The sequence below is a fragment of the Spermophilus citellus genome, assembly GCF_964194105.1.
Source record: "Spermophilus citellus genome assembly, chromosome: 13".
NCBI classification, from domain to species: Eukaryota; Metazoa; Chordata; class Mammalia; order Rodentia; family Sciuridae; genus Spermophilus; species Spermophilus citellus.
Window position 1 is genome coordinate 80,991,021 of NC_138193.1, and position 17,078 is coordinate 81,008,098.

The 17,078-nt window shown below is 36.0% G+C and overlaps 1 protein-coding gene across 2 annotated transcripts in view; it reads right to left on the reverse strand.

Annotated features, from left to right (window-relative positions):
• Window positions 1-17,078, reverse strand: part of PLEKHH2 (pleckstrin homology, MyTH4 and FERM domain containing H2) — a 116,795-nt gene that overhangs the window by 25,031 nt on the left and 74,686 nt on the right. For both annotated transcript variants that reach the window (XM_081264070.1, XM_081264071.1), the window contains exons 16-21: window positions 16,357-16,437; window positions 11,690-11,869; window positions 10,233-10,341; window positions 9,188-9,300; window positions 2,388-2,567; window positions 218-315 (exon numbers count right to left, since the gene is read on the reverse strand). In XM_081264070.1, coding sequence (XP_081120196.1) covers window positions 218-315; window positions 2,388-2,567; window positions 9,188-9,300; window positions 10,233-10,341; window positions 11,690-11,869; window positions 16,357-16,437 — 761 coding nt within the window. The remainder of the gene's footprint in view (window positions 1-217; window positions 316-2,387; window positions 2,568-9,187; window positions 9,301-10,232; window positions 10,342-11,689; window positions 11,870-16,356; window positions 16,438-17,078) is intronic.

Below are 17,078 nucleotides of genomic sequence, written 5' to 3' on the forward strand. Positions count from 1 at the left end.
TTTCCCTTAAAAATATTTTGATTGCAATCTTCCACAAGATCGGTAACATAAAAAAGGAAATATTTCCAAGTTCCACATAAATAATAACTAAAGGCTTCCTATACCAACTTTTGTTCACATATTCTAAAAAGGTACCCAGCAGGTTTTTAAATACTTATGATTTATTGTAGACTTTCACAGCCACATAAATAATTCAGCCGGCTAGTTTTCTGCACACCTGGAATCTGCGTTCCTCTTTAGGTGGAGCCCAAGGAGCCACAGGAAAGGATGATGGGGAAGGAAGAGCCCAACACAGAGTGCCAAGAGCTGCCAGCCCTGGGCAAAGAGAAGCACTGTAGGTTAGATACCATGCCAGTCAACAGCTGTCAGAGGACTATGACTGACAGCTTGGGAGAGCCACGTGCTGGTGACTGTCTCCACCCCACATTTGCTTCTTACCATATATATTATTTAGAGCATTTATACTACATTAAGACAAAAGCTTTACACAGGGTCAGACACACGATCCATCCAGTTGTATACACCTTCTGTTTACAACTGAGGTACTAAAACACAAGTGGACATAGTAGTCCTTTATCACATAATACTCAAAGATTAGGGACATAATTTCTTTTTTGTCTATTTATATATTTACCCACTCACTTAAAAATATGCAGCTTTGGGAAAGGCAGATTATAAAATTGTAAAAAAAAAAAAAACAACCCACATCTACCTAAATCAAAACCTATCTACCCATACAAACATATATACACAGACACATAAAAAAGGCAAGTATGAAAATATTAAGAGGTTATCTTCTTTACAGAATATACTTTTTAAAAATTATTTTTATTAGTTGTACATGACAGTAGAATATATTTTGACATATTATACAGATATGGAGTATAACTTCCTATTTTTCTAGTTGTACATGATGTGGAATTACATTGGTCGTGTATTCCTATATGCAGAAAAGAAAGTAATGTCCGGTTCATTCTACCATCTTTCCTACTCCCATTCCCCCTCTCTTCCCTTCATTTTTCTTTGTCTAATTCAAAGTACTTCTATTCTTAATAGAGGTTATCTTTAGGTAACAAATGACATGTGATTTTTAAATTTTCCTTTGCTCTATTCCTTTCTATATTCAGTGATTTTTTAAAATGCAATATAGAAAAGGAGGGAGGAATGTCCTTGAGAAGCCGACAGTCCACTAGACAGTTACATAGCCAAACCGTGAATTATATAACATAGTAACACCATGAATTAATTTTTGAAAGTAAACCAATGGAGAGAATGTCCATCTGCTAAGTGAGTCAGAGAAGGATTCACACAGAGGATGTTGCTTGGCTGGACTTGTAAGTGGGAAAGAAATAGGGAATCTAGGTAACAGGAATAATGCCAGGTGCAAGGTGTGTTTTAAGAACTGGGGGTGTGGTTTATTCACTGTGAGCTGGGGGCTGGAAGAGGAAAAAGAGGAACCAATGGAATCGGATCATGAGCTTTGGCTTCAGAACCACTCTCTTCCAAGGCACTGCAAAAGTCACATGTTTAAGTGGTCATTATGTTTTTTAAAGATGTGTGAAAGTAATATATTTTGTACATTTTTTTTTTCAGCATTGGGGATAAAACCCAGGTTCTCAAGCTTGGTAGGTGAGTGTTCCACCACTGAGCTACATCTTCATCCCCTGTGCTCTTTTTCTTAATTGTCTGTTTCAAGTCTCCCAAAATTTGGATCCAACCCTGAGAATCCTGTACACTGGCAATAAAAAATTTCTGTTTTATTCTTTGGTTAACACAGAATCAATATGCAAAGATAAAAATAGGCATTTAATCAAGATTAAAAACAAATGACTACAAAACATCTAAAAAATACAATCAATTGCACTAATAAATAAATGTATCCCAAATTAATAATGAATTACCAGTCTTTACTTGGAAATAATTTAAAAGAATTACACTGAATATTATTAAAGACATGGGGAAACTCTTCAAATGTGTTCAAAGGAATTCATTGAATTTATACACAAGAAAACATGTCTACTGTAGAGCTATTTATTTTTAGAAAAATAACTGAAAAATATAAATGTATAGTGATTGATATTAATATGACAATTAATGCTTTGAAAATGTTTAAAGATATAGGATGAATTATTATATTCTGTAGTTTTAAAAAAGCAATGTGTACACTGTAATTTCAGTACAAGAAAGTGAGTATTACACCTACATATACATCTACATTAATATAAAAACACACGGATATATAAATAAACCAAAAGGATATACATCAAAATACTAACAGCTATTTTTTTCACTTTTTTTGTATTTCCCAAATGTTTATACTGTGTGCTATTCTCACCACCAGAAAAATAGCACCATTTTACATTCCATGTGTCTGTATCAATACATACCTGCAATGGTCCTGGTTGATTCTGGGGCTGTCTTCGTCTTGTCTGTTTAATAAGTTGACAGCAAATTTCATTCTGTAGCTCAGGATGTGTCAGACAGATTTGTAGAGCACTCTGGGCTAGGGATATATGGTAATCGATTGCAGGGGAGTCAACTGCTGCATTTATAAAAAGTTGGCAGGTCTGAATTAAAAGAATGATATGCTCAAGGTGAGAAATAATTAGATTTATTCTGCATGAATTAGATTCTCTTTCTAAAATTATTTATTTTAAAGTAGAATGCATTTTGACATATTACACACAAATGGAGCACAACTTCTCATTCCTCTGGCTGTACATGGTGCAGAGTCACTCCAGTAGTGTAGTCATACATGTATTTAGGGTAATCATATCTGTGTTATTCTACCATCCTTCTCATCTCCACAACCCCACCCCTCCCTTCACTCCCTTCTACACAAACCAAAGTTCCTTCATTCTTCCCTATCCCTCTGCCCCACTATGGATCAGCATCCGCTTATCCGAGAAAACATTCATCTTTCTGTTTTTTGGGAATTGGCTTATTTCACTTAGTGTGATATTCTTTAGTTCCAACCATTTACCTGCAAATGCCATAATTTCTTTCTTCTTTAAGGCTGAGTTATATTCCATTGTGTATATATACCACATTTTCTTTATCCATTCATCTGCTGAAGGGCATCTAGGTTGGTTCCAACCTAGATGTTTAGCTATTGTGAACTGAGCTGCAATTGTTTAGCTACTGTGAACTGAGCTGCTATAAATATTGTTGTGGCTGTGTCACTGCATCACTGATTTTAAGTCCTTTAGTTAAAGACCTAGGAATGGGATAGCTGGTCAAATGGTGGTTCCATTCCAAGTTTTCTGAGGAATCTCTATACTGCTTTCCAGGGGGATGCACCAATTTGCAGCCCCACCAGCAATGTATGAGTGTGCCTTTTCCCCCACATCCTCGCCAACACTTATTATTGCTTATATTATGATAATTGCCATTCTGACTGGAGTGAGATGAAATCTTAAGCGTAGTTTTGATTTGCATTTCTCAAATTGCTAGAGATGATGAACATTTTTTCATATGCTTGTTGATCAATTGTATTTCTTCTTTTGAGAAGTGTCTGTTCAGTTCCTTGGCCCATTTGTTGATTGGGTTATTTGTTTCTTTGGTGTTAAGTTTTTTGAGCTCTTCATATATCCTAGAGATTAGTGCTCTATCTGAGGTGTGTGTGGTAAAGATTTTTTTCCATTCTGTAGGCTCTCTCATCACATTATTGATTGCTTCCTTTGCTGAGAAGAAGCTTTTTAGTTTGAGTCCATCCTATTTATTGATCCTTGATTTTACTTCTTGTGCTTTAGGAGTCTTGTTCAGGAAGTCAAGTCATAAGACAACATGATGAAGATTTGGGCTTACTTTTTCTTCTATGAGGCGCAGGGTCTCTGTTCTTAGACAGGTCTTTGATACACTTTAAGTTGATTTTTGTGTGGAGTGAAAGACACAGGTTTAATTTCATTTTGCTATATATGATCTCCACTTTTCCCAGCATCATTTGTTGGAGAGGCTAACTTTTCTCCAATGTATGTTTTTGGTGCCTTTGTCTAGTATGAGATAACCATTATTTATGTGGGTTTGTCTCTGTGTCTTCTATTTTGTACCATTGGTCTACATGTCTATTTTGGTACCAATACAATGCCATTTTTGTTACTATTGCTTTGCTGAATAGTTTAAGAACTAGTATTGTGATGCCTTCTGCTTCATTCTTTGTGCTGAGGATTGTTTTGGCTAGATTCTCCTTTTAGAAATAATTTTGTTTAAAATGATGGGAAAATATATATTATGACAACACTAATCAAAAGAAATCTGGAATCCCTTCTTGGTCTTTTGGCTAAGATCAAGTGAAGTAATCTGGATTGGCTACAAGAATGGCAGACACGGTACATTTCAGAGCAAGGAATTCAGCTGTTTTACAATGATAAAAAGGACCAGTTTATCTGGAGGATGGAACAACTTTAAACATTTATGTAAATAATAATGTAGCTTCAAAATACGTGTTCTTCTCATTCAGTATATTATTCACTTTAAATATTGTATTTTTATCTCTAAAAGTTTGAGTCTTTTCCATCAACCTCCTTAAAATATTCATGCCACCTTCTATCTTTTTAAACATATGAAATATAATAGTCTCCAGGATGGCTCCCAATGATATCCACTTTCTGCTACTCAAACTCTTAGACAATGCCCTCCCTTATTTTATCAGGGTTGGTCTGTGTGGGCAAATGAAAGTGGGGTATCATCTTTGGGCTTAGGTTAGAAAACCGGTGTGGCTTCCAGCTTGGCTTCTCTTTCCTTCTTAGGGAAAGAGAGCTGTCATGTGTCTAAAAATCACAGGGAGAGGGCCACACAGTGAGGAAAACAGCCTTCCCACCAAGAGCCCCAGTCAAGTCTTCAGATGACTGCTGCCCCAGCTGACAGATTGACAGTTACTTCATGAGACCCTGAGCCAGAACCACCCAGCTAAATGCTTCCAGATTCCTGATCCTCTCAAACTATGTGAAATACAAAATATTTGTTGTTTTAAACCACTAAGTGTTGAGGAAATGTTTAATGTAGTAAAAAAAATAAGTAAAACACAGAAATGTCCTTGTCATCTGTATCATTTCTAAAGATACTTCTGTGATTGCTTTTTTCCATCAGTATGTCATAATTAATCCAATTCTCTGTATGCCTGGTGATTTTTGATTAGATGCAGACATTGTGAATTTTATATCATTGGGTCCTAGATTTTTTTGGTATTCTTCAAATGTTTTTGAGTTTGTTTTGAGATACAATTAAACTACTTGGATGCAGTTTGATTCTTTCAAGTCTTCTTTTTAAATTTTCTTAGGGTGCACAGGAACAACCTTTAACCTAGGACTGCTCTGGGCCCAATAACCTTCTGAGAACTCTACTTGAAGCCCAATGTGTTGGGAGACCTGTCCCTTCTGGATGATGGGAAAACCAACTACTTCCAGTTCTGAGGGAGCTCCAGGAGTTTTTCTGCCTATTGCTTTCTCGTGGTTCTTGCCCGAGCCTCGGGTAGTTTCCTCATACATGTATGCTTACCAATTCTCAGAAGAAAATTTGAGAGGGACACTCTGTAGATCTCTGAAGACCTCCCCTCCCTGCTCTAGTTCTTTTCTCCCAACTTGTGCATCCTAACCATCCTGACCACCTCAAATTCTGAATTCTGTAATTCTGTCTCTGCAACTCAGGAAGGCTGCTAAGCTCTACTTGGGTGCTCCTTGCTGCACTGCAGTTTGGAAACTCTCGCTAGACAGCATCCTTATGCTGTGGCAATCATAGGACTTCACTGCATTTAACACAAATGTTTCAGAAACACCGTGAGAACCACTGTGCCTGTTGTTCAATGTATAAGAACCATCAATAAGATAAATCCAGCACTGTTGCTCCACTATAGCAAAAGTAGAAGTTCTTCCTTTTTATCCTATAACTGGTTGTTATTTGTACTTATAAAAGGTTTTGGATCATGCTTATTAATTTTGTACCTTACTATCTTATGGAATTCTCTTTTTTTGTTTATAGTAGCTTTTTAGCCTGTTCTTTTTGAGTTTTCCAGGTATACAATTATATCATCTATAAATATTTTCATTCCTGGCTTATCTGCTCTAATTTATTTTTATTGCATAATTATATAGGCTAGTTCCCTAACAAAATGTTAATAATAAGAAGAATGATAAATGTTACATAATTGATACTTTACTTAAAAGTTTAAAAATAATAATGGGAAATAAATTTGTCTCATTCCTCATTTTAATGAAAATTTTCTAACATCTCTTCACAAAGTATAATGATTGCTTTCAGCTAAGACAGAAATATTTCATCATGTTAATAATAATAATCTATTGCTGTTTTATGAATATTGAATTTTTCAAATGAGTTTCTAGCATCTACAGAGATGATTACCTAATTATAATGGTAATATATATTCTAATATTTAGCCATGATGGATTTTGGGGGGAGGATACTGGGGATTGAACCCAGGGGTGTTTAACCACTGAGCTACCTCTCCAGTCTTTTTTATTGATATATGCATTTATTTTTTGTTTTGAGACAGGGTTTCACTAAGTTGCTTAGGGCCTCACTAAGTTGCTGAAGCTGGCCTTGAATTTGCGATCCTCCTGAGTCTCCACCTCCTGAGTCACTAGGATTATAGGCTTATGCCACCATGACCAGCCATGTTGGATTGTGATTGCTATTAGTTGATTGTTTTTGCATGAAATGTTCTCTGTTTAGTACAATCCTTGCTGGAGCCTGGTATCAAAGTAACACTTCACAAAAAATATATGGTGAGAACTGACCACATTGAATTACCTTGACTCAAATTTTGTGAAATTAATTTTACGTGGGAAAGGGAAGAGGAAGGAGGGAGGACTCGGTGGTGGTTATCCTTTCAGACTCTTTTCTAAATGTTTATACTTATAGATTGATATTAATCCCTGTATCCCTAGCACTTAGCTCAGAATAACATCTGGTGCATCTCTGTGAGTAACAGATGTTCTTTCAAAGAATGAATGTGTGGTTTTCATTGACTTTCAATGATTTCCTCTTATTCTTCTCTTGGTGAGGATGAAGAGCAGAAGATCAATCTAAGAATAACAGGTTTCTCCTGTACTATGAGACCAATCTAAACAGATATCTTCAAAGAACTATATTATTGGGGCTGGGATTGTGGCTCAGTGGTAGAGCGCTCGCCTGGCATGGACAGGACCCGGGTTGGATCCTCAGCACCACATAAAAATAAAGGCATTGTGTTGTGTCCATCTACACCTAAAAAATAAATATTAAAAAAAGAAAAAAAAAAAGTATATGGTGGTATGATGATCGGAGATTGGTTCAAAGCAATTTAAGGTCAGGGAGCACTGCAGATGGGAAAATGGCCACATGCTGATGACTGTGGATCTGAGTGATGGGTACCTTAGGCCTCATAATATACTCTCTACTGTAGGTTAAAAAATTTCCAAATTAAAAAACGAAAGGAAGCCAGGTACAGTGGCTTCCCAGTAGCATGTGAGGCTGAGATAAAAGAATTGCAAGTTCAAAGACAATCTCACCAACTTAGCAAGGCCCTAAGCAACTTAGTAAGACCCTGTCTCAAAATGAAAAAAATAAAAAAGAGCTGGGGATGTGGCTCAGTGGAAAAGTGCCCCTGGGTTCAAATCCCTGGTCCCCCACCCCCCAAAAAAATTTAAAAAAAAGGAAAACATTAATTTGGGAAAATTTTCTTCCTTTTCTATATTTGGGATAATTCAACTAGTATTAAAATTATCACAAATAAAATGTGGTAATTTGTTGAATAATTTTGATCCTTTACATATCTTTATAAAATTGATCACTTATGCAGATTTCCAAATATATTTGTATGGTATTTCTTAGTTTTGGTATTTGCATGTTATACAGGTAAATTTTTTTAAAAAATATTCTATTATGGAAGTTTAAAAAAAATGAATGAAAGAAGAGAGGAAGAATATGAACTAGGAGCCAAAATCTTTAATGCCATTTGAGGAGTTACCAGAAGGTGATTGATTACAAGAGATGGGATAGAGTGACATAGTTAAGTGGCAAGTTTCAAGTGGTGAGGAATTTCTAATAGAGATGGAGAATAAGAATTTGAAGGTAGCATGAAGAGGAGGAGCTGCCCTCTCTCCCAATGCTGAGGCTGCTCTCATGTTCAGTCTTTCTATTTGAGAAATCCAGGGGAAATGATTCTACTGATATGAAGTGTTTGACATTAAACCATACACAGTTTATTTCAGTAAATCCCAAATACTCACCTTTGAAATCATTTAAATGCACCTAATTTTATTTCAAATAGATTTTTTTCTAAATGTTTAAAAAAATTTTTTTAGTTATAAATGGACACAATACCTTCATTTTGTTATTATTATTTGTTTTATTATTTTTTAAATTTATTTTCTAATTTATTTTTATTTATTTATTTTTTTCAGAGTGGAAAGTAGAAGCTTTATTAAAGAACAGCAGAAAAGACTTCTCCTGGAGGAAGAAGGGGACCCAAGAGGTGGAATCCTCTAATTTATTTTTAAATTTGTTTTATATGAAAGCAGAATGCATTATAATTCATATTACACATATAGAGCACAATTTTTCATATCTCTGTTATATACAAAGTATTCACACCATTCGTGTTTGCATACATGTACTTAGGGTAGTGATGTCCATCTCATTCCACCATCTTTCCTACCCCCATGCTCCCTCCCTTCCCCTCCCCTCCCCTTTGTCTTACCTAGAGTTCATCTAAATCTCCTGTGCCCCCCACCCCTAACCCCATTATGAATCAGCATCCTTAAATCAGAGAAAACATTCAGCATTTGGTTTTTGGGGATTGGCTTACTTCACTTAGCATTATATTTTCCAACTGCAAGTGCTATGATTTTATTCTCTTTTAATGCTGAATAATATTCCATTGGGTATATAACACAGTTTCTTTATTCATTTGTCTACTGAAGGGCATCTAGATTGGTTCCACAGTTTAGCTATTGTGAATAGTGCTGCTATAAACATTGTTGTCATTATTTTTTTATGTAGCTGAGGATCGAACCCAGTGCCTCACAAGTGCTAGGCAAGCGCTCTACCACTGAGCACAACCCCAGCCCCTCAATAGATTTTCTTAATTAAAATAATCACATTTTCAGTTTGAGAAAGTGAAATTATATAACTCAAGTTATTATTATTTTTCAATTCAATTCAATTATTTACCAACTTATAATAATTTTACCTTGAATAACTTAATGGCTTCTGTCTGCAGAGCTTCAGAAGGTAGTGTGGTCAGGGGGGAAAGGATTCCTTCTTTGCTGTGACACAAAGTTGGGTGTCTCCATATCTGGGAGGCTACACACCGAAAAACAGTGAACAGAAAATGGAATGATTGTCTTATTTATTTCTGTTTCCCATTAGATCAACTCTTTAGAAATTAGCTCATTCAGGTCTGGGCATTAGCTCATTCAGGTCTGGCTTACAACTTTCATCACAAAGTTCGGCAGCATTACTTTATTTCAATTTCCAGGCCACTGTGACTCTAATGTTTCTGTTTTAGATGAAGTAATTTAGAAAAGTTGGGTCCTAATTTACTAGGCTATGACAGGTCCACTGGGGCACTACTACATTGTTTAACTGTGCCAACAGGTGGTGACCTAGGTATAGTGATGACAATACATGAGAATATCTGGGGACTTTCTAGAGAAGCCAAATATGAGGAGGTATAAAGAAGACATTGAAGTCATTCCTAATATCAGTTTATTAAATTCCTGTGCTGGATGCTGCCAATAATACATGGTCTCTGTTCATAAGTGTGGCATAGGATAGAATCTAAGATCTCAATGGGAATCCTTACCCATTAAAGCTAATTTTAATGCAGAGCTACAAATGCTACAAGAGTTAAATAGCAAAGTGCATTGAGACACAGATTTAACATCATTAAGTGCCTTTTATGAGCCAGATGCTGAGGTGGAGTGCAGTGACAGAGGACAGCCCAAGACTAGGCAGGATTTCACTATGTTGGTGAGTATCCCAAGGAAGGCTAGTATTCCAAGCAGAGGGAGAAATGTGAGCAGGGTCAGCCGGGTATGACAGGACACAGCACACTGGGAAATGATGGTGTCTCTGGAGCCTCATTATCCCAGTGGGATTTCTGGCTCATGACAAGTAAAGTCAATGTCAAGATGGATACATTGCAGGAAAACAGGAACCCATGAAGTGAAAACTCCATTAAGCTAAGGGGTGCATTCCATAAATTGTAAAGCCTTAAATGCTTGTGAACTTACAAGATTCCCCTTCTATATTTAGCAATTTGCAAACCAGTTGTTCAAACTCAGATCCAACATTCACATTGTTACTTCCAGCTGCAACAGTCAGGTGATAAAGCCAGGTGTCCTTAAAACCAGAGCACAGTGACAAACACATTAATCAAGGTACAGTTTTGATTGCTTCAGGAAAATAACAATTTGTAGCAACAGTAGGGAACTGTGAGACTCAAAACAAACCACTTTGCTTAATTTTTATACCTTCATTTTATTTATTTTTATGTGGTGCTTAGGGTTGAACCCAGTGTCTCACATATGCTGGGCAAGTGCTCTACTACTGAGCCACAGCCCCAGTCGTCCTTAATTTATAAATAATAATTAGAAGCCAATTAGTCAATCTGAGGCAGACTCACTTGAATTGTGCTCACATTTCCTTTTCCTAATGTTTACATTTTTATTATTTTCTATATGTGTTTCTTAGAAAAGTATGACAAAATTAAGGAGAGTAATACATGTTAAGAGACTAGAATAAAACAACCAGTTAAAATAATTTTAAGAAATACAATAAATTATATCAAATTTAAAATCTAACTTCTGAAGTAATATATACAGAATTCTTAGGGAATCCAGAAAATTTAAAGAAGAAAATAACATTCAATTTTAATCTGGAAATCTTTTGCTATAATGTGAGAAGAAAAGTTAACAATGTTTTCCTTAATAGCCAATTTTACCAATGTATAGTGAACATACAATACTACATAAGATAAGCAAAAAATCCATTATTTCCCCATCAGTTTGTGATATATGTCATATATGATTACATATACATGTAATACCTATAATAATTCATTTTCAATTACATCTAAACTAAGATTTTATTGAAAATTAGTAGAAAATATAGGGTAGAGGCTTTAGATTCACCAAAAAGACAGTCTGAGATATCTACATTTTAAAACATAAGATTCCTTTGTCCTCCACTGTCAGGCGCTAGCTTCAGTCTAAAGGTGACCTTCATCGTTAGGACTGAAAAATGACACCTTGGAACAAGCCTCATTTCCAAGATGTAAAAAAATCTCTAAAAAGGACTGAGGAAATAATTCAGAGGTAGGGCAACTCGGCTAGCATGTGTGGGCCCTGAGTTTGATCCTAGCAGTGCCAATAATAATAATAATAATGACTGGGGTTGTGGCTCAGTGGTAGAGCGCTGGCCTAGCAAGTACAAGGCCCTGGGTTCGATCCTCAGCACCACATATAAATAAATAAATAAATAAATAGAAAGGTATTGTGTCTGACTAGAACTAAAAAATAAATATTTAAAAAATAATAATGATAAATTAAAATAAATTTTAAAAATATAGCTGAGATACTTTAGCAAAAGTTTCTTCCTCAGTTCCATAAAATTAATTTGAAAATTATTACCAATACCTGAATATTATTAGTCTGAATCATTTTAAATTAACCAACAAGACTTCAGATACCTTTTCATGCTTGGATCCAATTAGGAGGTAAGTTGGACCTTGGTCTTTGGGGTGGATAACAATGGTATAATGAGTAGACAACAGACTGCGTCCACTAGCTTCATAATCTTCATCTGAATCACAGGACCTGTCCACCTCTTCAACTTTAGCCTCCCAGAGTTTGATCTGACCTAAAGGAAACTAAAGTGAAGGTTAGCAATTGTAAGGAAGGCACTTTTTAAGTCTACAAGTTTTCATGGTGATTTCATCTTTTAAAAGCATGCCTGGAATGGGGGCAGAAAAAGCATGCCTTAGTTGGGCGCTATGGCGCACACCTGTAATCCCAGTGGCTCAGGAGGCTGAAGCAGGAGGATCACAAGTTCAAAACTAGGCTCAGTAACTTAGCAAGGCACTAAGCAACTCAGTGAGATCCTATTTCTATTTTTAAAAAAACAAAACAACAACAAAAAAAAAGGGCTGGGGATGTGACTTAGTGGTTAAGTGCCTCTGAGAACTCCCCATTACCAAAAAAAAAAATAAATAAATAAATAAAAAAGCATGACTTTTTTTTTTAAACAAATGCCTAGAGGCAACTTGATTACCCACATTGTTGCAAATGTGGTAGCACCAAAAAGTCCAACTGCAATATGAATTCTGAACATTTAACTTTTGAAGAACAAATAAGAGATTGATTCAGATTATTCTCTAAATAACCTGACCCATTGCCTAGTGAAGTAATTAGTAATAATTCAGACAAAATATTCAGATTTGTTTATCCCAAAGAATTGATCAGTGATTTGATTAAGCTACTTGATCAAAAGGACAAATGTAGACATTGACTCAATACTGTGCAGAGAAAAAAAAAAAAAAAAACAAGCTAGATATCTGGTACAAAAATTAACCATCACCCCAGACCCAGGTAAATGATGAGTGTCCTAAGTCTATTTATTAAAAGTATGTAATATATTCCAAAACAATGAAATTATCTCCTCCACCTTAATTTAAGAGCAAGAAAACCTTACTAAAGCTGATGCACATTGACACATTGAATTTATCTATCCTTTTATGGACCCAAACAAATATATCTGCCATGTTGGGTGTTTAGCATATCTATTTTAAAACTTTTGCTTTAATTAAGTATATTTATTTCAGGAAAATCCAGAGTGTGCTTCAGATTTATGACTTCTAAAACATTTGGCCAGGTTTGCAACTGCAGTTCTGAAAAAGTCCATTCTAACCATGAAGACATTTACCATCACACATTTCACACCGAGTTCCTGGGCCCAGGGCTTGGACTCTTTTTCCATTTGTGCTCATTCCTAGGGTGAACCCGTCCAAGTTCCTGGCTTTCATCCCAGCATGTGTTTCACTGCTTCCAAATGCATAACTCCAGACCCATGACTTTTATATAGGTGTCTGACAGCATCTCAAACTGCCCACTTCAACACCCTGCTCTGCTCAGCCTTCCCTGTTTTCAGTTACTGGCAATTTCATCTTTTCAGCTGCTTAAGTAAAAAACCTCATCACTGACCCTTTTCCTTCTCTCGTATCTCACACCTTTCTGGTCGACAAATCCTGTCAGCAAGACTCTCAGAATATTCTGGTCACTTTTCATACTTCCATTGTCACCACTCACCTGCAATCATCTTCCACCTGGATTATTACAATGGCCCCTGACTATTTTCTTCTTCATTCCCTTCAGTCTATTCCTAACAGAAGCCAGAGTTCCTGCTAGATGTGGATAAGACCATGTGCCTGCTTTTCACAGCCTTCCAATGGGGGTTCTCATCTCAGAGTAAAAGCTGAAGGTGACATAATACACCACTCAAAAGACACCTGTTCAGGCGAAGGATTATTTTGAACTAAAAGCATTAAAAAAAAAAAAAAAAAGATGCAAGAAGGGCACTCTGACACTTTTGTTCCCAAAGCAGAGGATAAAACTCCCACATGCAAGAGATCCTCCCTGTAAAAAATAATACTCTGCTCCTCCTCAGGGACAGAAGTTGAGGCCAAGGGAAGCTTGCACAACCAGACCTTGCTAAACCAGCCCATAATTCACTAGGGCTTCACCCTGTGAATGCTCCTAGCCTGTCCCTTTGCTGGGTGTGTTTTTCCAAATTCCTGCTCTTTATCCAGTTCAATATGACTCTAGGTCATTGGGTCTTCATTTTCTTACGAAGGCTCCTGTGTCATGTAAAACTGATAGTAAATAAATTCGTACACTTTTCTCCTAGAATCTACCTTATTATGGCAGTTTAATTCTTTAGTTCACTGAAACCCTACAAGGGCAGAGGTAAAATTTTGCTTCCTCAAAAAAGCTATGTTTTTACTTTGACCTATGAAACCCCATATCATTTTGCCCCTGTTCCATCTCTGATGTCATCTCCTAGTATCCTCTCTTAACAGACTCCAGTCTAGGGCCTCCAGCCTTCTTGCTATTTCCCAAACACACCAGGCATGCTCCTGCCTTGAGTCCTCTTCACGTGCTGTCCCCTCTGCCTGGAATGCTCATGCATTAAATACCTGGCTGCTCTTTTATTTCCTTCAGAACCTAACTAAAATGTCAGCTTCTCAGTGAGGTCTTGCCTGGATGTCTTACATAAAATCAGTATTATCTATTCTATAGCTGATTAATAGTGAAAATTAGTAATTAAATGCATAGTCTTTCATGCAAAATATGATTTACCCGCATTAAATTAATTTAACTATACACTCAGTATTTTCTAAAAAAATTTCTTCTAAAATTAAAAATGCAAAATTATCTACCCTTTTGGAAAAAGTGAGTAAAACAGAAGCAAAATAATAGGTCATTGATAAATAAAATGCAGATTTTAAAAATGTGATGAAGAAAACTAAGTCTTCTATAATATAAAGCAATACTATTCTATTGTGTTCTTTAGACATACCAATCCTATGAAAATCTGGGTCCCATTCACTTCTATATTTAATATGGTTATTCATTGAACTAATGCTTTGAAGTATTTTGATTTAATTGAAAAAGACACCGATCAAGATACCAAAATTGTTCTGGAAACATCTGTATCAATTTATAACACAAAGGCGGCCTATACTGATTTACATGTATTCTCAATACTTTTCCAGTAATTACAGTGGACTTCTGTTGTTATTTATATTCTTTTGACTTGTTTCTTCTGTGACCAATACTATTCATATTTATTAAATTATCTTTCAATATAGATTGAAAATATATACTAATTATAGAAACTTTAAAAGCATGGAAAGGTATTTTTAAAAAGAAAGAAAAATCATCCATAATCTATTATCACAAAAGTCAATTAGTACTTAAGTATAGTTCTTTTGGAGCTGCTATGTGTATTTTTACATAGAGGTGCTGGGCTGGGAATTATAAACTCAGCATCCTAACCATCCTCATGGAAGGTCTCCTCATAACAGTGATGAGCATCTAGGAATGGCATTTGCCAGCATCTCCTTCTCTGCCTGGCTCCAAGTTAGAGTCTGCCTATGAGAGAATCTGCATGAGGTTTGGAAGTTAAGGGTTCAGAAGGAGTTACTCTCCTGAGATAGCTGCAGCCAGATGCCTAGGCTGATGTGAAATGCACAGGGGCTTCCTGGGAACTCTTGAGGACCATCTGCCTCAGGGCATTGGTCCTGAGGTTGAAATCTTTAGTCCTGACTTTTCAGATCTTCAGTGGAGTTCCCCTGATCTTTGTCTCCTCAACTCTCCTGAATGTAATTTTTCTAAAAATATGTATGTCCCTAATTCTACAGTAAGTCTTTTTATACATGAACACACAGAATGGCTTCTCTTTTCCTGACTGAGAAGTTAGTCAGGACTACGCTGGGTACACAGTTTGTATTGTGCTTGTTCAGGTAGAATTTGTATATGAGCATTTCCCCACATTTCTTCAGAGGCATCCTTTTTAATGAACATCAATTCCATTCCATCAGCAATACTGAAAACAATGTTGTTGTTGTTGTTGTTTTTAAATACAGCTGATCAGACCCAAGGGTGCTGCCGTGAAAAGGGAACACAGAAATACCAAAGGACCCACGTGATCACTGGACCAGGAAGGCTAGTCTCATTAACACAATCATCAGTCACAGGCTGTTACCTGGAGCGGGCATCATTATTTTATGCAAGTACTTGTGGCACATGTTGGCAAAAGTTTTATAATCTCCATAATGATGACTTAGCAAACATTTCATCTTTGGATGATATACCATCTTTCTATTCTGAAATTGAAGATAAGTCTTTTTGGAGAGGAAATTAACTTAAAAATGAATACACGGGATATAAATAGGCAGATGAATGGACAGGTAAGTTGTAGCCAGGTATTTAGGGGACAGGACTGAATTCCTTTTCCTCCCCAGGTCTTCTTTCTAGTTTACTGTTCCCTCCTCTTAACCTTTTCTAGTCTGTCAGAATGGGGGAAACTTGAGAAAGGGATGGTTGGGGTGAGGCAGAAGAAGGCTTTTCTCTTCTAGGTCTTAAGTGATACATTAATTAAAAGTTACTAAAGCTTATAATTAAGAATTAAGACTCTTGTAGGTGACAGGTATGTGACTACCTCTCTAATAAATTTAATACCAAATTTCATCCTTATCAAAAATTCTCAAGTTTTACCTAGCAACAGGTGAAATAAAAAATTTAAAGCCACAACAAGCAAAACTTTCCTCTAATTAGCATATTAAACATACATACATACCTTATCTTCTTGACTGCGAAAATAATACAACGTCTTTCCTATAAGTGTACACCAGACTCTCTTGGAGTAGCCATGTTTTACCTGAAATCATATTTCATTGAATTACAACATAGTTCAGAGTGCTGTATACTTTAGAATATAGCCTATATATTCTATTTGAAGTTCTATATCCAGTGTGCCTACGATGTAAGTGATATTTCAACTGAACTGTCCAAATGCTGCTTAAAACTTACCTGTCACAGGAATAGCATGACATGTTTGTTTTGGAGCTCACCATTCAACACTGAATGAATGTTTATTATGTATCAAGTTTGATGCCTGCAACTGAGCATTCAAAGATGGATTTAAGAAAAGGTGCCAATTTCACTACTGAGTATATTCCACGGTTTCTATATTTCATGGATTTCCAACAAACTCTATGGCTCTATACTCTATGTTAGAATTAAGATTAAAATCTAAAGAATTCTAGAGATTTTTCCAAATGTAAAAAAAATCCATTCATTCAAAACATGAATGCCTTCTCCAGAAGTAATCATACAAAATTAAAAAAATAGCATTAAAAGTTAATTACTATACTGATTTTCTCCTACATGTCAGGCACTGTATTAAGTGGCTAGGACAGAATTTGACAGGTCTTGACTTTGAATAGTCAGAGACTGGTCTCAGTCCTGGTGAAACAGATATGAACAAGATGGTCTTTTCTTATAAGGAGTTCACAGCTT